The 22,492-nt window shown below is 35.8% G+C and overlaps 1 protein-coding gene across 5 annotated transcripts in view; it reads left to right on the top strand.

Annotated features, from left to right (window-relative positions):
- The window catches only part of KDM4C (lysine demethylase 4C), a 157,005-nt gene that overhangs the window by 107,703 nt on the left and 26,810 nt on the right, over positions 1–22,492 (top strand). For 4 of the 5 annotated variants that reach the window (XM_084791122.1, XM_084791121.1, XM_084791123.1 and 1 more), the window contains 2 exons: positions 931–1,039; positions 20,175–20,360. In XM_084791122.1, coding sequence (XP_084647248.1) covers positions 931–1,039; positions 20,175–20,360 — 295 coding nt within the window. Of the gene's footprint in view, positions 1–930; positions 1,040–5,566; positions 5,886–20,174; positions 20,361–22,492 lie in introns of those variants that run through there. The other variant, XM_084791125.1, reaches the window with a different exon arrangement.

The following is a 22,492-nucleotide window of genomic DNA, read 5'->3' on the forward strand; positions in this document are numbered from 1 at the left end:
TACTTGGAAGGCCCTGGCAGGTATATCTCAGAGGTCAGCCTGATCAACATAGCAACATCCAGTACCAGTCTTTGAAAACCAACCAATCAACCAACCAGCCAAGAAAAGCTTTGGTTCAAACATACGTTGATAGGTTTGATAATACTAATCTTCATGATCTTCTCAAGTCCTTATATTTACTTGGAGGTAAAAGACTTAAAGATACTGAATAATATTAGTAACACATTTATGCAAATTTGGGGCTTGAAGGGATGCTCTAATAATTTAAGTGGAGAGCAAAAAACAATATTTCATTTCTCTTCAATTACAGATTCTTCTGGTTATAGTAATATAACAGTGAGGAAAAATATACTTAGTTTAAATTTTTATAGGAAATATTTATATTTAAAATAATTTGCTACAGAAGATTTGCGTATTTCATGAATTATATGAAAATGTGATTCCTAGTTAAATGAACTATTCTTTTTACCACATATCAATCTGCTCAATGAAATTGACAACCCAGAGTTTAGTATTCTACACTTTTTCAATGTATATAACCACATTATAGGACTTATTCCTTAACCTTTACTTGGTTCGTTTTGAGTATGTGTTTGTGCTTTAGTGTGCACACAGCTCATGGAAGGTAGGTGAGAGCATCAGATCTCTTAGTACTGGAGTTCAGAGAAGTTGTGAGCTGCCAGGTAGGTGCTGGGATCTGTCAAGGTCCACTGCTAGAACTGCTTAGCTGTTTCTCCAGGCCCATCTTCCTAGTTGTTGTCACAATTGTACTAAATATATTCAGCTGTCACTGAAGAGGTTTAAAATACAGAACTTAATTACAGTTCACATAGGTTTTTACATTCATTTCTTCTGTGTGCCAAATTGTCACCACCAAGTTGAAGTCTGTAAGTTTAGAGAAATTTATATTTAATGTCTCCTTTCCTGTAGGTGGGCCCATATCATGTGTGCTGTTGCAGTCCCAGAAGTTCGATTCACTAATGTTCCAGAAAGAACACAAATAGATGTAGACAGAATACCTTTGCAGAGATTAAAATTGGTGAGTACTAAAGATTTTTTTTACTTCTATATAGTGTTAATTTAAACTTCTGAATTTGTTTTGTTTCCAAGATAATATATACAATAGCTTCATTTTAGTCTATGTATATTTTCTTGTAGCCTCAATATATTTATCCTCACAAATTCTTTCTTTATATATTTTAAGCCCATGATCTCCTTCATTTTTTTTTTGAAATATCAGAAAGGAATTAATATATATCCTGGATTTATATTAATTTGTAAACATTAAATGGGTTTTTAAACATTAGGCTCTGTGAGATTGTTTAGCAGTTCCCCAAATTGTCCATTGAAATTGCCTACTGTTTTTCTTTATTACTCTCTTGGGTTTCTGTTGTGGTATAACAGTGTATCCGACCTAATTTTTCCATTTCTTTGTGAAGAAGAGCTTTACAGAAAAATGCAGAGACATTTTTTAGTACAGGTTTTTGTTGTTGTTCTTGTTTTGTTTTACTCACAAGTAGACATTAGATGATTAACATTCCAAACTCAGACTTGTTCCCTTCTAACCTGTGCAAAAACTTTTATAAGTATCTCCTCATTGGCTTGCCTTTTAAAGAGTATTTTTTCATTAAACGATAAACCTATGGATGTCTGTAATACTGACGTAATTTTTTGCTTCTATTCATTTATATAACATACAACATTACTTTAGACCTCTATTTTGCCTATTTAATAAGGTACTCTCCTTAGTTAAACACATATAAACTTAATGTCCTTGTGAAATTCCCTAGGATTTCTTCAGTTTCTGTTTTTATTAACTTAGGATCTTTTCAGTATGGAACACTTTAAGCATTATCATTGAAACTGTTATAACTTTCTTCCCACAATGGGTCCCTGTTTTAGGAATTTATTTAGTCTACTGACCTTGGTTCTCAGAAAGAGTAAGAGAACACTATTTTCTATCATAACATATGAGATGTTTTTACTTTAAGAGGAAATATGTGATATGCTGTTGGCTAATATGAGTAATATGATCAAGATATAAAAGTGGGGCTGAAGAGGTGGTTCAGTATTTAAGAGCTAAATACTATGCCCCTTAACTCCCCTCCACCTCTCTGTTCATATGGATGGAAATAATTTAGGTGTCAGTTTATTTCACTAGTTATTACTTATTTTGCCAAGTAGTATGCATTTTTAAATAAACCAGAGTTATTAATCTTTGGCATCTTTCAATCAGGATTTCTCAACTTTTGTACTTTGGATATTTACAGCAGATAATTGTTTATTGAGAAGATCATGTTCTTCATCACGGTATTCTAGCTCCTTGAGTGACTAGACACTGTCAGTATTCCTTAGGATACAAACTTATCCCTATTGAGACAAAAAAATAATATTTATCTTTTGAACATTTTTAGGAAGAAATACGTTGGTTGGCAGACCTGAATTACAGAATAGAAAGCAATAAACTATAACCTATTTTAAAAAACAGTCTTAAGCAATTTTTAGCAAATCCCTAACATTTTTATTTGACAAAGTGTTTTTTAGCACATATGCTACAATTACCATTTACAGTTTGGTTTAGTATTTTAAGTTATCTATGTTTATAGAAGTTAAATATCCTATGAATGCTAAGAAAATTTTACTGAACTACAATTCTGTGTTGGGTATGATTGTACACATAAAAGTCATGATGAAAATTAAAAGACATCAAATTGTGATTCTGGCTTAAAACAATTGTAACTAGAAGAGTGGGATTAGATAATAAACAATGGTGTGAGCCTTTCTAGGATTTCTCCTTTAATTTATACATGACTCTGCACACTTTACTAAAGTATGCCACTATTTTACTCATTTTGATTCTGCAGGAGAAAATGTTTATGAAGTAGTCATGTGCAATTCATCCTCTTCATTTAGTCAGTAAGGGATTCTTAGGTGGGTCCCAAATTCCCGCAAAACAGCTCTGATACTGGCACTGTTTGCTCATTGCTGCCAACCAGAGCTGGATGGGAAAACTGTATTGTTGAAGACACAGCAGAGAAATCAAGTTGGAACTGAGGAGAATCTTTCTTGTTCTTACCCTCATGATTCCAGAAGATGCTAGCCAAGACCAGTGGCAAGCGCCTATATTGTTTTGGGAATCTCAGTATCTGATACATTTATTGGGACAGAATTGTCGTCATCAGCTTTACTCAGCTATGCACTGCAGACACGGCACTCCTGACTGGCTGGGCAAAATATAACTACCAAATACTATAGCATTCCAGCAGCTGTGCTGACACTTAATGCATGGTACGAGAGGAAGAGATTAAGTCAATGCTGTAGGCAATAGTAAAGTGCCTCTTCATCCATGCCTTTGTAAGCATCCCTAATAAAACAGAATTTATCTTTACTAATATTATTTACTTTTTTAGAAAGTAAAGAGAAAGTACAGCAAATCGATCTTTTTTTTTTTTTTTTGGTGCAGCTCTGAGGGCTCAACTGAGTCTTTTCAGCACCCACCATGTGGTCAGCAAATGCTTCACCAGAGCCCTTGTCCACTTTTGCCTTTTATATGTGTTGCAAACTAGGTTGCCTCAAAACAAAGGATAGGACCAGATCTCAAAAATTCAGACAAACAAACAAACAAAACCCCCAAACAAAAAATAGTTTGTCATGCAATAATGCATTCAAGATGATGAAGATAAACAAATATATCTTTTGTTCATTTAGCCACGTAAAAGGCATTAGGTTTTTCTTGTGGCAGGTCTTTCTGTACAAGTCATGTTCCGCCTTTAGTAACTACATGAGGTTTGAAGAACAACTAATGGGCAAGGATGAGATTTAAATATCTGTTGACTATTAAAGGTGTTTATTGAAAAGTCACTGTTATCAGCAATCTTTCAATGATATAAAAATCTCAGAATTTGAGCAACTATGCTATCACTACTGTCGGTAGATAAGCGTTAACTCAGATGTCTAATCTACAGCTTTTGCAAACACCTGTATAGTTATTTGTGGAGCATGTAAGGTAAAAAGCAACAACATTTCTTTGCTTGAGTAGGTTTTTCTCTACAGGAAAATGGGGAATTTCATTAAAAGAGAAAAATAAGAACGGAGCTTTTCAATTTTCATCCTAAAGTAATCACTCCTGTCCACTTTGCTTGGTGATGTAACAAGGGTATCCTCTATTCATTGTATCATTAAATAGACAATAATGGGGACACTAGCTTTCTGTTTCTATTGCTAATTGCAAAATATTTAAATAATTTGTTAGCTTTTTTAACTAAACTGTCTTATGCAAACCCATTGTTTTTGGTGAGTTTCTATCCAAAGTTTACCTCTTTTTAAAAATTTTTCTTTTTTTCTTTTTTTAAATTTTTAGACAATATTTCACTTGTACTGGTCAAACTGCAGAGAATAAGTGATTGTGGGGTGCCTCGCCCCAATTGATACATATACTACAACACAACTCTGCATGTAAAGCTTTTTTTTTTTTTAAGAGAGAGAGTATGAATGGGAGTCAGTGTCTGTGTGTCTAGCCTGCAGGCCAAGAAAGAGCTGAGTTAAGCACTTGCTGCTGCTGTAGAAGCCCTCATTTTGCTTCCTTCGCCTGTGTCTGGTGGCTCACAGCTGTGCACGATTCCAGCTTCAGGGATCTGAAACCATCTTCTGGCCAGAATAGTTGAAGTTACCCTTGAGCATTCAAAGACCTCTGGGTCTTTATTTGGCAAACCATGCTAGGTACAAATGTTCTCCAGGTGAAGAACATTACTTTGATAGTGTAGTGTTACAAACCTTTCCTTATCTGGCTGAGACTGTGGATTCTTCGTAGAAGCCTCTTTATACTTTAAAGTTTGTATCTGAGTGCAAGTAATAGTGAACCTGAAAGCTAAAGATTATAGTTATTGAAAGATACTTTAGTTCTGTACATAGAAAGGTATTCCATCTGAAGAGCTAATTCAAAGAGAGAAAAAATACAATTGGGTTTTCCATTTCTTAAAGGAAGACACATATTCTCTTGCAAACTAATTTGTTTTATCAGATATTAACTCCAGATATTAACTGGAGAATTATTGAGTAAAAAACCAGTAGACACTATCTCAGTTCTATGTAATAAGTATCATACTAAGATATTATATTTGCTTTTTGTTTTATTTTGATTTTTCAAGACACAGTTTTTCTGTGTAGCCTTAGCTGTCCTAGACTTACTTTGTAGACCAGGCTGGCTTCAAACTCATAGCGATCCACCTGCCTCTGCCTCCGAGTGCTGGAATAAAAGGCATGCGCCACCATGCCCGGCATGTTTGCTTTTTTAAAAATAAAAAATTCTGTTTTGTATTTGACAGGGGCTTTTAATCAATTTAAAGAAACTTAAAACAATATTCATTATCTTCAGTACATTAAAACTCATGTTCCTGAATTCATGTAGAACACATGAATAACTGTATATGAATTAATGCTCATAAGGAACTCTGTAAAAGCATAATTCTATGTTAACTCTTATATATGGCTATTCCAGTGCTTTACATGTAGGAGCTATTAGGAAGGTATATTCATGTCCTCAGTGATTTTTTTTTTTCTTCAATAGCACTAGAAGTTCTTAGACTACAGAAAGATTGACAACAAAGATCTTAGTAGCAATAGCCTGTATTTCAGGCAGGAAGGCACACGTTATAATCCCTACACTTGACATGCTAAGACAGGTGGAGGCTGGATTCAAGGCCAGCTGCAGCTACTTATTATGTTGGAGGACAACATCAGCTGCATATATATTCTGTCACAAAAAGTAATATAAGTAAATAAGGAGAGACTACAATTGTTCTGACTTTCATGTGATGTATAATTCTGTGTTACTTAGTTTGTTCAGTCTAAATTTTCATAATAAAACACATTAAGATTTAAAAACATTTGTCTTTGACTTTGTAAGGCTTTTAAATATATGTAACAGTCAGAAAATTTTTATCAGTGTCTATATAGTAGTAAACTCTCAGAATGATTTGTTACAGTGACTAGATGCAACCTTCCATATTTCTATATTGCTGTAATATTAAGCAATAAAAATCTTATAAAATGGAAAATGTCAGCTGTGCATGATTACAAATGCTCTTTGAAGGCAACACACATCTATACAAAGATGTCTAAGTACGGGAAATGTTACTCTGTTACTATGGATTATTTGTTAATAGAAATAATATGAGGCAAAAAGAAATTGATTGCAGCCTTTAAAATTTTAGTTTTGAGCAATTTTTTTCTTTCCTTAGGGTCTAATTTTAAAAACATTGCTAAATAGGTAAGGCTTCAAATATTTAGTTATTAAAGGATATTGTAAGAATAATCTTGTTCTTCACCTTGCACTGATGAATCCTCCCTACCTCCATCTTGTCTTTGAAAGCAGTGATTACTGGGAGATTTTAAATTGAGTGGGACACCATCATCCTTTTACTTCCACACCGACTGGGTCAGTTCAAGCAAACAGAGTAGCTATTAGGCGATGCTAAGCACTTCATTGGATTTGGCTTGATCCATAGTGATAGCAAGCTGAGTTGTATAGTTTGGGAAAGGTTCAGTCAGTATAAAATAATGCATTCATTATTCTATCCCTGAATCTCTGGGGGAGATTCAGCGCTTTTCTCTGTTCAGTAATTTATTGTAAATTAAGTTATGTATTCCTCCTCTTTGTTTTAAAAATTAAAAATGATAAATATATTTAAAAATTATTTTTGTAGAAAGTAGAAACTTTATTGCAGTTAGTTTAACACAAGTCATTGTGATACAGTTTAGGCTTGTTGAATGATTTAGTGATGCCATTGTCTGGAGTGGGCTCATGAATCAGATTTATTGATTTTTATATCAAAGGTCTTTTACATATGGATTCCCTTTAGATTGTACTTTGAGTAAGCTTATCAGGTGAATTGAGTGTAAAGCCTTTAGCTTAAGATGGCCTAAGAGCTACATCCTAAAGCACCCTGGTTCATGGAGGTTAATGCCTCTTGCTATCTTTATAAGCTGTAAGTATGAAATAAAAGATGAAAAACTGCAACATAGTTTGAAATAAATGAAAGCTGCTAGTATTGACTATTGTATTAAATGTGTTTTTCTTTTTTATTATTCTACATTCTTTGAAGGATTTAACTATAATAGCTGGTCTCTGAAAAGTTTGTAAACTACATGGATTATCTTTGTAAGAGAACTGCATTAAATAGGAGTACCCTGTCATTTTCATGACCTGGTGGAATAGGTCACTATTGTGTATACATCTAAGATTTCACCAGCTTGCTCTCTTGTTTGTTATCCACTATGAGATAACTAGGTTGCTGTTCTCTGAGCAGGGGCATTGTATGGTGAGAATCTCATTAACAGAGGTTGTATTAATCCCCATTGTATAATCTTGCTTACATCATCCACCATGTAACAACCAGGAGTCTCCAGTGTATCTGGGCCTGTGAAAGATTGTGACTGTTGCACATAAAGCCAACCCTCCCCCCCCCCCTTATCCGAATGCTTTCTTGTCTACTTCTGGCTTCTATCTATGGCTTCCCTCATAGAAAAATTAAGAGGTATTCTCTCAAAGTGAGGAAAGTGTGTCCTTTGAACAGTCAGAATTGTCCAGGCTTTGTTATAGTGTCCTCACCATATGATTTTGTTGCTGGAGTTGAAATAGTTTGGAATGAGCTAGGCATTCTCAGAGTGATCCTTTTCAGATATTTAATTTCATATTAATAGTGTACATCCTTTGGTGATTTCCTGGTGATATTTGACTGACTCCTCTCTGGAATAATGGATAAATGGCCTTGATTTGTTAATTTCTCTTTCTTTTTTTGAGAATGGGTGCATTAGATGATGACTTTGTATCTTGTCAATTTGGATACTATCACAATAAACATGTGTATGTAGGTGTCAAAAAAGAAAATAAAAAAATCTCAACATTCATATAGAAATACAAAAAAGCTCCACATAACCAAAGCAATTCTAAAAAACAGAAACACTTTTTAAATATCACTATTCTTGGTTTCAAGTTATACTACAGAGCTATAGTAAAACAACAATAACAACAAAACAGATAACAATAAAAAAAATGTCATTAGTGGGGGGAAAAAAGACACATTTATCAATGGACAAGTATTACTGACCTACAGTCACCTGATTTTTGACAGAGACCTAGAATGCACAGAACATCTTCATCTGTTGCTGTAAAAACTGGATAGCTACAAGTAAAAGAGTAAAATTAGATCCTATTTCATTCTGACCAAAGCTCAGATTGCCAGGAATTTTATGTAGATTAATTTGGTAAGGAGGCCACTTACAAAGTCACTTACCATCACTAATCTTATCAACTCCTGGGAGTTTTTTCATCTCCTTTGCCTTTTCAGTATTTCAGCTTTTTCACTGTATAGGTTTGCTTTATTATGTTTATTCCTATGTAATTTTCTTTGTTTTAGGTTATTGGGAATGGATTTTAAAATTTTTCTTTCTTGGTATGTCAGTCATTGGTGTACAGTAAGATTACTTAATTTTATTTGCTAGTTTTTTATCTTGCCTCTTTGCTGAAAGTGTTCATTAGCTTTAGAAGTTTCCTGGTAGCAACTTTTTGGTCTTTTATGTATGGAATCATTTTTTAAAAAATATTTTCACTTTTTCTTTTGTCTTTGTACCCCTTTTATCTCTGTCTCTTTTAAATTGCTCTAGCTTAGATTGCAAGCATTATATTGCACAGGAATGAAGAGAATGGACACCCTGTCTTCTTCCTGAATTTAGAGGAAATATTTTTTATTTTTTCTATATTTAGCATGATATTGCCTATAGGCATATTGAATAATGCCTTTTTATGTTGAGATATTTTCCTTCCCTCCCCAGCCTCTCCAAGATTTTTATCTGATAGGGACGTTGTATATCCTCAAAAGCCATTTCTACATCTATTGAGATGATGATCCAGTCTCTGAACTTAGGTCTATTTCTGTAGTGTATTGCATTAACTGATTTTCATGTAAGTGTTCCACCATTCCTGCTTCTGTGATATGAAGATGACTTGATCATGCTGAATGATCTTTTGCTATATTCTTGAATCTGGTTTCCTAGTATTTGATTGGGAACTTTAGGGGCTATGTACATCAGGGAAATTTGTCTGTAATTTCTTCCTTTTTGTTTTACCTTTCTGGTTTCCATATGAGTACAAATGAAAAGAATTTAGGAGCATTTTTCTTATTTTGTTTTAGGAAATAATTTGAGAAGTACCAAATTGAGTTCATCTTTGAAGATCTTTTAACGTCTTGCAGTGAATCCAAGTTGATCTATCTTTCTTTCTTTCTTTTTCTGTCTGTCTGTCTGTCTACCTATCTTTTTTTTCCCTACTGGAAGATATTGTTTTTCTTTTTAAAGTTTATTATATTTTATTTTTTGGATTATTTGACCTGTATGTATGTCTGTGTACTGTGTGCACTCCTGGTGCCTACCACGGTCAGAAGAGGGTGACAGATCCCTTGGAACTGGAGTTACAAATTATTGTGAATCATCATATGAGTGCTGGGAACCCAGGTCCTGTACAAGAGGAACAAGTCCTTTTAACTGCTGAGCTAATCTTAACTCTAGCCTCATGTTGGGAGGGTTTTGTTGTTGCTGTTGTTGTTCCTGTTGCTGCTGCTGTTGTTGTTGTTGTGCCGAGAATAAGAGACTGAATCCTCAGCTCTAAATAGGAATCCTAATTGAACTTTAATTTTTCCACCCCTGATCAAGGATCCAGGAACTTAACCTAGATATGGTAACATGCAGGTTTTAATGCGACGTCTACTTTTTCTAGTACTAATTTTGATAGTGGCATATATATTATATTTTATTTAAAATATAATTTGAGATTTTTATAGAAAATTAAGTAGTGGAACAACTTGTTACCTGTAGGAATAAAAGACATGGATAGGGTAGAATGTTTATTGAAAAGATTCAATAGACATATTCTCACAAGTCCTAGCTCCTCATCTGAAGGGCTGGCACCCCCAAATGCGTCTCCTCTACTCTGCCTGGGGAAGCTAAGTTGTTTGAATTGCCCTAAAAATCTATTCATATACCAGAAATAACAATTAGCCCCAAGTGCTATATAACTCTTACTATGTATAGCTTGAGACCATGAATTTTTTTATTTTAATTTCATTTATTTATTCAGATTGCAATTCTATTGTTATCCTATCATTTGTATCCTCCCATGCCTCCCTCCCTCCCACTTTCACCCTCTTCACCTCCCGTAGGTCTAAGACCGAGGGGGGCCTCCTTCCCCACTATATGGTCATAGGCTATCAAATCTCATCTTGTAGCCTGCTTATTCTTTCTTTGGGTGCCATCAGGCCTCCCCACCAAGGGGAGGTGGCACCATGAATTCTTATTTGTGATTTTGTTAATGAAATCTTTTAAAAAATCAATTACTATTGAGTGCTATGACAGCAGCTTAAGAATTGTAAACGAGGGAGGTCAAGATGGCATCCACCAGTATGCACCATATCTGATCTACTGCATGGAGACCAGGGACTTGAATGGAGCCACAGACTGCTGGATCTAGAGAACTATAGGTGAGTGGGGTCCCAATCTCCATAGATCACTGATGGACCTGGCCCCAGGACAAGCAACAGCCCACAGGTCCTGAACCCACTCCCCAGATGCTCAAACGGAACCCCCCTGCAGGCTGCAGCCGGCCTATAAAGCACAAACTCACTGTGTGGGGCAGTGGGACACCGGAGCCCATGGCCTGAAGAGTCTCAGGGAATAGGGGGAAACTGCCCTTGGATCCCCTTCACCTACCCCACACCAAATTGTGGATGTCCCCCAGGCGACACAGGCCCAGCAAAAACATCTAGAGTAGACGTGGAGCTCGCAGGCTAGACTACTATACCCAGCGAAACTATCAAAAACCGTTGATGAAGAAAATAAAATATTCCATGACAAAAACAAATTCAAACAGTACCTATCCACAAATCTGGCTTTACAGAAGGTAATAGAAGGAAAACTCCACCCTAAAGGTTCAGATTACAACCAAAATTACACAGGAAATAGATAACTACACCATCACAAAATCACAACCTCTCAAACTCTCGACTATAACTAACAGTAAAAATGAAGGGACTTAACAGTCACTGTTCATTAATATCTCTCAATATTAATGGTCTCAATTCTCCAATAAAAAAGACACAGACTAACTGAGTGGATGCATAAACATGACCCAACCTTCTGCATTCAAGAAACATATCTCACCCACAAGGACAGACATTACCTTAGAGTAAAAGGTTGGGGAAAAATATTCCAAGCAAATGGTCACAAGAAGCAAGCTGGTGTAGCCATTCTAATATCTAATAAAATAAACTTTCAACCAAAATTAATCAAAAGGGATGAGGAAGAACCCTTCATACTCATCAAAGGTAAAGTCAACCAAAAGACATCAGAATCTTGAACATCTGTGCTCCTAATACAAGGAAACTCACATTTGTAAAAGAACTACTAACAAAGCTTAAACCACCCATTGATCCTCACACATTAATAGTGGGAGACTTCAACATCCCACTTTCACTGAAGGATAGGTTTTTGAAACAGAAACTAAGCCGGGAAATAACTTCATTAATCAATGTTATAAATCAAGTGGATCTATCAGATATCTACAGAACTTTTCACCCAGACGCAAAGGATTATACCTACTTCTCAGCACCCCATGGAACGTTCTCTAAAATTGATCACGTAGTAAGTCATGAAGCAAGCCTCAACAGATACAAGAAGATTGAAATTATACCTTGTATCCTATCAGATCACCATGGTCTAAGGCTGGACTTCAACAACAACAGAAATAACAAAAAGCCTACACACACATCGAAACTAAACAACTGTCTACTTAATGACACTTGGGTCAGTGAAGAAATAAAGGAAGAAATAAAGGACTTCTTGAAATTCATTGAAAATGAAGGAACAACATACCCAAATTGTGGGATACAATGAAAGCGTTGCTAAGAGGCAAAAACATAGCACTAAGCACCTTTAGAAAGAAAGTGGAAACATCTCACATAAATTAATGACACATCTGGAAGCCCTAGGTGGGGGAAGCAGAAACACCGAAGAGGAGTAGACATCTGGAAATAATCAAACTCAGCGCTGAAATCAATAAGTTAGAAACAAAGAGAACAATTCAAAGAATCAACAAAAACGAGGAGCTGGTTCCTTGAGAAAATCAGCAATATAGACAAACCATTAGCCAAACTAACTTAAAGACAGAGAAACACTATCCAAATCAACAAAATCAGAAAGGATAAGGAACACATAACAACAGACACTGAAGAAATACAAAGAATCATAAGAACCTACTTTTAAGGCATTTATGCCACACAATTTGAAAATCTAAGGGAAATGGACAATTTTCTCAACCGATTCCATTTGCCAAAATTGAATCAATATCAGATAAACAAATAGCCCTATTTTGCCTATAGAAATAGAAGCAATCATTCATAGTCTCCCAACCAAAAAAAGCCCAGGAACAGATAGCTTCAAGCGCAGAATTCTACCAGACCTTCAAAGAGGAGCTAATACTGATACTCTTCAAACTACTCCAAAAGATAGAAATGGATGGAACTTTACTAAATTCTTTCTATGAGGCTATAGTCATGTTGATATCTAAACCCCACAAAGACCCAACAAAAAAGAGATTTCAGACCAATTTCTCTTATGAACATTGATGCAGAAATACTCAATAAAATACTCGAAAAACAAATACAAGAACATATCAAAGACATCATTCACCATGACCAGGTAGGCTTCATTCCAGGCATGCAGGGATGGTTTAACATATGGAAATCCATCAATGTAATCCACCATATAAACAAACTGAAAGCGAAAAACCACATGATCATGTCCTTAGATACAGAAAAAGCATTTGACAAAATCCAACACCCATTCATGTTTAAAGTTCTGGAGAGATCGGGAATACAAGGCACATACCTAAACATAATAAAGGCTATATACAGCAAGCCAATAGCCAACATCAAATTAAATGGAGAGATACTCAAAGAAATTTTTCTAAAATTGGGGACCAGACAAGGCTGCCCACTTTATCCATATGTCTTCAATATAGTTCTTGAAGTTCTAGCCAGAGCAATAAGACATCAAAAGGAGATCAAGGGTATCCAAATGGGAAAGGAAAAAGTCAAATTATCCCTATTTGCAGATGATATGATAGTATATATAAGTGACCCCCAAAATTCCACCAGAGAACTACAGCTGATAAACACCTTCAGCAAATTGGCAGGATACAAAATTAACTTTTAAAAAGTCAGTAACCTTCCTATATACAAATGACAAACATGCAGAGGAAGAAATTAGGAAAACTACACCCTTCACGAAAGCCACAAACAATATAAAATATCAAGGAGTAACTCTAACCAAGCGAGTGAAGGGCTTGTTTGAAAAAACTTTAAATCTCTGAAGAAAGAGATTGAAAATGACATCAGAGGATGGAGGGATCTCCCTTGTTCATGGATCGGAAGAATTAATATAGTGAAAATGGCCATCTTACCAAAGGCAATTTACAGATTCGATGCAATCCCTATCAAAATACCTACACAATTTTTTAAAGACATTGAAAGTTCAATTCTGAACTTCATATGGAAAAACAAAAAAACCAGAATAGCTAAAACAATCTTGTACAATAAAAGATCTTCCGGAGCAATATCCATACCTGATCTCAAGCTGTACTCAAGAAACAGTAATTAAAACAGCATGGTACTGGCACAGTAGTTTTCCCCCTGCCCTCCTTCCATGGGCTTTGTATTTATATGTGGACATGCGTGCGCATGCATGCACACATACACATGATGAAGGGGGGAAGGAATGCATCAAGATGTACTGGGTTGCCTTCATCTTTTAAAAATGTATAATTTATTTCTGATGAGCCATACATACTTACAAAAATGCTCTACATCTCTGCCTATAACCTGATCTTATGATATAATTGTCTCAATTGAAGTTCCCTTCTGTCAGATGATTCTGACATAAACTAGCCAGCCCTGACATAAAACTAGCCAGCCCAGTTAGTATAATACCCAAACCAGGTAAAGACACAACAACCACAAACACCACAACAAAGCAAATTATAGGCCAACATCCCTGATGAGCTTGGATTGCAGAATTCACAATAATATAATAGTAACTGAATATAAGTACACAATCAAGAAGATCCTCTATCTAGCTCAAGTTGGCTTTATCCTAGAAATGCAAAGATGGCTGAACATATCAGTACGTGTAACAATCCATATAAATGGACTGAAAAACAACAACCAAACCCACATATCAATAGGTGCAGAAAAATGTTCAGGAAAATACAACATGCCTTCATGATAAAAGCTCTCCAAGAGAGTAGAACAGGAGGGAATCAACCTCAATATAATAATTGCTGGAGTTAGACCCCTAGAGCCCATACTAAAATGTTAGTATGATAACACAAATGAAAAATGCAAGACCCGGGAAGCAGCGACATCCCTGGGATCCACTGGGCAGCCAGCCTAACATACTTGAAGTTTAAGTCAGTGAGAGAGTCTCTCTCAAGGAAGAGGTAGATGTTGGCAGAGGGAGAATACTTGAGGTTATCTTTTGTTCTACATATGCACATACATAAACACACAAAGTATAAAAATTAAGAGCTATATCTAATAAACAGGCATGCCAGTACACTGTTGCGCTGGTATATAGAATTGTTTGGTTATCAGAAGCATACTTCATAACCAGTCAATTATAATACAAAAAGTCCACTTCCCAAAAGTAATGACAACCACCGCCGCCACCACCACCACCACCACCACCACCACCACCAACAACAACAACAACAACAACAACATCATAATAAAAAATCAGGCTGAACAAGCCAGGAGAAACAAGTCAGTAAGCAGCACTCCTCTATGGCCTCTGCATGAGGTGTTGCTTCTAGGTTTCTGCCTTTTGACATGGTGTCAAAACCTAACTAATACAGTAGTATTGGCTTTGAAGGTATTTGGGAGTACACATCTATTGTTGTTTTGTTTGTTTGTTTGTTTAATCTTTTAAGAAGGGCTGGAAGTAGAGCACCTTTGGGAGTCTTGTAGAATTCTGCTTTGAGTTCATCTGGTCCTGAACATTTTCTAATTAGAAGGCTTTTTATTACTGTTTCAGTCCCCTTATTCATTACTGGTTTCTTTAAGTTGCTGACATTTTTTGTTTTATTTTAGAGGTTTTGATGGATATAGAAATTCATTTATTCCTAATAGGTTTTCCAATTTAATGGTGTACAGAATTTTTAAATGTTTCTTATATTCTTATATTTTGATTTTTTTGGTGTTGATTGTAATATTTCTTCATTTACTTATTATTTTGTTAATTTGGGTCATCTCTTTCTTCTAGTTAGTTTTAAGTTGAATCTAATTTTTCAGAGATTAGGATAGTAATTCCTGCTTATTCCTTCATCCCATTTGATAAGAGTGTCTTTCCCTCCCCCAATTTTAACTTTAAGGTGGTGCATATAGGCAGGTGAATTTCTTGTAGGCAAGATAGTTAGATAGTTATTGGTATTTTCAACGAGGCTGTGTCTTTTAATCTGAGAATTGGTCCCTTTAATAGTTAATGTTATTATTGAAAGGTATGTGATAGTTATTTTTCTGGGTTTTGTTTTATGAGGTTTTTATTTGCTATTTATGTTAATTGTGTTTTATATTTCATTAATTATAGCTTTGTTTGTTAAGTTATTTTGGCTATATAAATTTTTCTCTTCCATCTAAAGCTTTGCTTCCACTGGTCTCTGTAGGTTAGATTTTGTGAACATGTTTTTCTCTTTTTCTTTTTTACTTTTGGGATGGGGATGTTTGTATGTTCATGGAAAGTTATTTCTTCATTCACTATGGCAGATAGTTTTGCCATGTACAGTAGTCTAGGTTGGCAGTGGTGTAATTTAGAACTTGGATATATTGATCTAACTTCTTGCTTTCAAAGTTTCCATTGATAATTCAGCAGCTATTCTTAGGACTTTTCTTTCTTTTATATGTTTTTTTTTTTTCTGAAGCAGGTTTCAATATATATTTAGTATTTTAACTATGATATGCAGTGGGTTTTTGTTGTTGTTGGTTTTGGTTTTTTGTTTTGTTTGGTATTGTCTATTTGGTATTCTGCTTCATGTATCTGCATTTATATTTTTCCTGTGTTTGAGGATATTTTGTTCTGTGATCTTGTTGAAGAGGTGGTCTTTGCCATTTGCCTGGGCTTCTATTCTTTCATTTATGCTTATAATTCAAAGATTTCATCTTTTCATCATGTCTCTGTGCTTCATTCAAAATTTCATACTCTTTGCTTGTATCATCTAATTCTTCTTCGACTTATGAGGATTTTCCTCATCTACTTGAGTTATTAAAATTTTTTATTCTATTTTCATGTCACCTTGAGATTTTTTTCAATAATTCTATCTCTTTATTGAGTTTTGTTTTCAAAATCTACTTTGTCTATGTCTTTCACTCAGCCTTTTTCTTTTCTTGGGTAGTGTTCAGGTGTTATTCTTTTAAATTTCATTCTCTTTAAGTTTTTTGAGGTGCTTATCCTTGTCATCTTTCAACTCAGATTTTTTGAAGTTTATAATTTTTTATTTTTTAAAATTCTGTTTCCTTGCGTTCACCTAGGTAATTCTCAATGGCAAATATTTCTGTAGGACTGGAGTATTTAAGAGGAGGCATACTGCCTTGATCTTTCACGTTGTTTATAATTTTGTGGTTAAATTTGGGTGTGTGGATTAATTTTCTTGGTTTTCAGTCTTATGTAGACGTAGTATGCTGGGATAGAGCACAGGTTAAATGGGAATCTTGAGTCTGAAGGTTGGATATGATTTGGGAGGGATGCTTTGCTGGAAGATAGGATGTGCCTCTTATCTAAAGCCTATAGGTTGTGGGCTATGGGAGCACAGATTTGGCCAGTGCACTGGATTGGAAATCTAGCAATTGTGAGTGGGGGAATTCCAGCAGACTTACTAGGGTGGTCGTGTTGCAAGATGGGCAAGACCTGGCTTAGCTGAAAGGTTGCATGACATTCAGGACAGATTTAACAGGCTGGGCCCTGCAGCACGATATATAGCACTGTCTGGTCTGAGAGTATATAGAACTGAGAAACAGTAATTTTATTTTAAAAGACATTTAGGTTTGTTTTAGAATGTCCATGTTATTTACAGAAGGAATAAGAATGATAAAAACTGGCAAAAATATCAAAATCATATTATAAATTATATAAATAAAAAAGAAAAAGATACATGCTTTGACTCTCCAACTACTCATAGCTCTTCATTACTTGATGTTATTGCCAAGCTATGTGCTCAAGAAATTCTGACGATAAATAAAGCTTCGTCACTACCTCAGTTTGTTAGTTCCCTCAATGGCCTGCGCCACAGGAATAAGCTTGGAAATACAACTCCCCAAGAAAGTACAGTGCTCTATAAATCATTTTCTGAGAATCCTCATTGGTTGACATTGTACCACAGCTGAGAACTTTGTATATTTCCGGAATTCCTTTGTATTAAAAGTATGTCAAAGTAGTTGCTGCTTTAGATTTTCTAGGCTTCTAACCCAAAGGTTCTTGAAGCCCGATGTGGAGCATCAACATCATTATCACTGAGAATGTGTCATAAAATATAAATGCAATGGTTCTACCCCAGATTTACAGAATTTTAAGAGGTCGGCAGCCTGTTTATGCCATGCCTCCAGGTGGCTCTGATTCATGCTCCAGTGTCCTTTTGGTGGCGGATATAATGTATGTGCATTAAGATTTAGGAGAAGCAAGTCATGAAACGTCACTCAATCTATTTAGATGGTTCTTTTTAACTCAACAAACAATGAGCAGTACCAGGTACCTTCCCTGGAGAAATGTAAGAAATAACTTAAGGTAAAAAGTCCATGTCATCAGTGTTAGGGTTTTGTTGTTGTTAGCTTGTGTTGATTTCTGGAAGTCAGCACTTTGGTGACCTTATCCTAAAGCATCAATAGTGGTGCTTCTTTCAGATGCCTCATTTGACTTCTTGAATCTTATTTTGTTAGTTGTTGCCCAGATGTTGCCTTCTTATCCCCTTCACAAGGCATCACTGATATTTTAAACAGTTATGTGTAAGAATAATTGTCTTTTCCTTCTGAACTTTCTCTGCTCTTAAATGCCTGTATTTTTATTATCCTTGACTTCCCTTTGAACCTGTGGAACATGGTATTGCCATTTAAAACTTTAGGGATCCACACCAGGTGTCACAGTCCTATAATCCAAACTACCAGGATTGAGGCTGAAATGGGAGAGTCACAATTTCAAGGCCTCCTTGGGTTATAGAACAAGTTCGGAGCCAGTCTGGGCAGCTTAGTATGATGCTATATCAAACAAGCCAACAAGCATATCTGCTGGCTTTCCTGAAGACATGGGTTCAATTCTAACCCTTGATCTGATAGCTCTATTTAAAGGAATGTATAAATTCTCTCTAGATCTCTGTCAACAAAGAGCAGTGAGTAAAGAAAAGACATTTATACCACAGCCTCTTCCTAATATCAGGGTCCTGAAGCTCATGTCCTGATGAGAATTTCTTTTGATTTTTAACAGTTCCCTTCCCTTTTCTGCTGTTTCATATCAGTGACCAGTGATTTTTAAAAATACCAAGATAAATTTTAAAGTAATGCTTTGACATCATATGGGCCTTGTTTTTGTTCTGTGACATTTACTCTCCTTACCTATTCCCTTTTCTCTGTCCCTCTTTCTTCTTTCCTCTTCTCTCTCTCTCTCTCTCTGCATGTCTGTATGTACGTGCATGTTTTTAAATGTCCCATCTTCGGTCTCTAATATAAAATATGTGATAGTACATTGACCCTGAATATAAAGGGGGAGCCAGGCAACTTTCTAGATTCTAGTAGTGCCCTTGTGAGGACTAGTGAAAACTAATGCTGCTCTTTTTGATAATGGAAGGTCTTCTGCAAGCTTTGCTCTTCCATGTCATGCCACCCTTCCCAAAAAAACTTAAAGATAACAAAATGGCATTGAGGACGGGAACATAGTGTTTATGTTGTATAATAAAGGTAATCCTGGCAGTCCTGGGAAGCGGAACCAAAATGGAATGAAATAAAAGCCCACTTAGAAGACCATTCCTGTTCTTGGCAAAACAGCATGAGGAGAGGCAGTGGCAGTCTTTATAGAAAGATAGCAAGAGAGCAGAGTAAGATTAAAGAACAGCGTCTTTAAGGCTGCGTCAGTAATCAGATGTGAGGACAGGAGGGGCTTAGAATTTTAGTGTGTATTAGTGCTTGCATGACTGTAATGAATGCCCACATGGCTTTCAGAACCTATTTTATCCCACAAAGAGAAGTCTGCCTGTGAAAAGAGATCCATTGCACCAACATGTGACCTTTTTCTTTTTCTTCTGGTTTATAAACTTCACTCTATGCTGACCCACAATCCTTTTTTCCCCTAACCCTCATGTAATCATACATAAATCTTATATTTAATGAAGCTGTTTGATTTTTTTCTATCATAAAAAATGTTCTTAAAATGTTTTAAGGACTGAAAAACTTAAGTTTTAGATCATAGTAGTTATTACTGTTTGCTTCCATTCCTCCCTAGCAATTCTCAGCTATTAATGTGCTACATACAAATGTGCCATTCTGGGATGATTTTAAGTTTTTCTACAGTGGTAGGCATTTTTGGCTCAGTAAAGAAGCATTTAGATTTGGATTATTAAATTCTTGAGTTCTAGTTTCTGCATTGAACAATTTAGTGCTTTCCATATCCTTGTAAAGAGAAAAAATTCCCATATGTATGATGTTTGGATATGTTCAATATTCTCATCTAATATAAGAGTATCTGCACCTGGGTTCTAACTTAGGCATATACAAAGGCAAGGTGTCCAGGCCAAACAGAAGCACCTTTGGCAGACCTGGTTGATTATGTGATCACCCAGGGCCTTCTTCTGTGGTCTATGCTAGAAGGACCAGTGAAAAAGAATTTGGCTTTGCTGACCATAAAATGTACTTCAGAATACGTTTGGTGGAGTATGACAGTGGAAGTATATAATTTTTGAACTAAAGAGATTGTATCACTACAGATGTTCTTGCTAATAAGGCTGTGGGTCAGAACTTGACGTAGTACCTGGTATGCTGTTCATCTAACAACTATTACTCTTTGATGAATGAATGTTCTTTATTTTAACCCTTCAGAAATGCATCTTCTGTAGACACCGAGTTAAGAAGGTTTCTGGAGCCTGCATCCAGTGTTCCTATGGCCGCTGCCCAGCTTCATTCCATGTCACATGTGCCCATGCTGCTGGGGTACTCATGGAGCCTGATGACTGGCCTTATGTGGTAAACATCACATGCTTCAGACATATAGTCAACTCAAATCTGGTAAGACATGTTCTACCATTTGCTGAATCCGTTCCTGTACTCTTCACAGGTGTATAATACCTTGTTGGTGTTGACATGTCCAGACTGTGACATAATTGATATTAGGGATTGAGAACTGTTACTTACACATGGTTGCACAGAACCCTTCAGTTTCTCGTGTGCACTAAACACAATATTTAGTAAGTTGAATGAGTAACTGAAGAAATGAATGAGTCATGCTCTTTTATCTCCATTCTAGTTTTGGATCTGTGTACAGGACCTGAATACTTGTATATAAGTTATACAGTTCATGTATTCAGGGTGTCAGAAGATCACTTGAAGTAGAGCAATATGAGAAGTGCCACCTAAGTATGCAATGCATTCTCTAAGCAACTGTACACATTTATTTAATCTTTCCTGGAAGAAAAAAATAGTAGCTATGTTTGAAGGGAGTGAGAAAAAACTGTAGTTAACTTCTCCTTGGTTAATGAAATCATTCCCCTGACTTAAAAGCTTAAAAAGATTAGGGCATTATAGTGATTTGCATCCTTACATGTTTTCCTGTCTCCTCTCTCTTTTTTTTTAAATAGAATGTTTTCTATTATTTGACAGCTTCATACATGTAAGCAATATATCTTTATCATATGCACCCTCTAGTGACCCGTTACGAGTAGATGCCAAATTGTCCATATTGTTTTGTGGAACTGTCTTGCTCATATAGCAGCCTTCTAGCTTTTTGTAATGATTCCATCTGTTTCCACCTGTGTCCTGAGAAGTATTTGAAATTTATGGCTTGGGACACTGTGGATGCGTGAGAAAACCCAAATGTACAAACTTACGTTACAAACTATTATTTTAAATTAATTTTCCATTATTTCAAGTTACAGGTTGCATAGCCGGTATCTATGCCTCTCAACCTTAGTAGGTTGATGTCCATTAGCTCAAAACCGGTTGTATTCTGTAGCAAATACACATTAATAAACTAAAAAAAAATATTACATTACTGTGGCACTTTGCCATTTACAGCCAGAAGTCAATAATGCTACCTCACTAAATGATCCTGGATGTATTTTGTGACATAATAAGGTTCTGAACTCTAGAGCCACAGTGATTGGTGTTCGTGCTTAGAATCTGCCAATAAAAACTGATAACTATGAAAAAGTGAAAGTTGCATCCTGCTGGTGCTACAATCTTATTTGAATAATATGTATATTATTTTTCTTGTTTTAAGATAAATAAACCTAATTTCAGTAGGGTTCAGTCCCATGCATAAGCAGATGTAGTCATAAATGGCAGGTGACTCTTCTATTTATATACTCTAGTATTTGTTGGACCCCTTAACTCCAAGATTAAATAGAGCTAATAGTATATATCTGAAGTTTTGCTTGGGACCATATACCCCATTTTAATACTGCAGTGCTCTGTGGCTACAGGTGATGCTACTGAATTGTATTAAAGAGCTCTAGAGAATCTGCCTCCTCCTAACTGGTGGGTGGCTTAGACTGCTAACCAGTTTACAAAAGATGATATAAAGGAAAACATAAGACTTTTGAGGTAATTTGGAAACTACTGTCCCACAGATCCACTTTGTGCGGAATGCTTGATAATGTCGTATAGCTTAAATATTGTATATGGCCATTTCCTTATGAAGCATGTGTAAACAAACAAATAAATAATTGTAGGGCTTGTAAATGCCTCTGACCCTTTCCAGGTAACTCTAGGTTTTTGAAATATAGTTCAGGTAGCTGTCACTTACCATTGTTCAGTTAGACTTTAGTATTGATTCCTCCTCCAAAATTTGCAAACTAACTAGAATTGTTGTGGTGGTTTGAATGAGACTTACCCCAAAAGACTCATGTACTTGAATGCTTGCTCTCCTGTTGGTGGATCTGTTTGTGAAGAATTAGGAAATGTGGCTTTTTAGAGGAGGTGTGTCATTCAGGGTTGTGCTGTGAGGTTTCAAAAGGCCCATGCCATCCCTAGTTAGCATGTTTTGCTTCCCATCTTCCCACCCATCTCTCTCTTTTACCCCATGCTGTGAATCAGTTATAAGCTCTTAGCTATTGCTCTAGCACTGTCTGTTTGCTTATTGCCATAATCCTCACTGTGATGGTCGTACTATGGAACCTTGAGCCCCCAAATTAAATGCTTTC

The sequence above is a fragment of the Acomys minous genome (genome assembly GCF_964271855.1).
Source record: "Acomys minous genome assembly, chromosome: 1".
NCBI lineage: Eukaryota > Metazoa > Chordata > Mammalia > Rodentia > Muridae > Acomys > Acomys minous.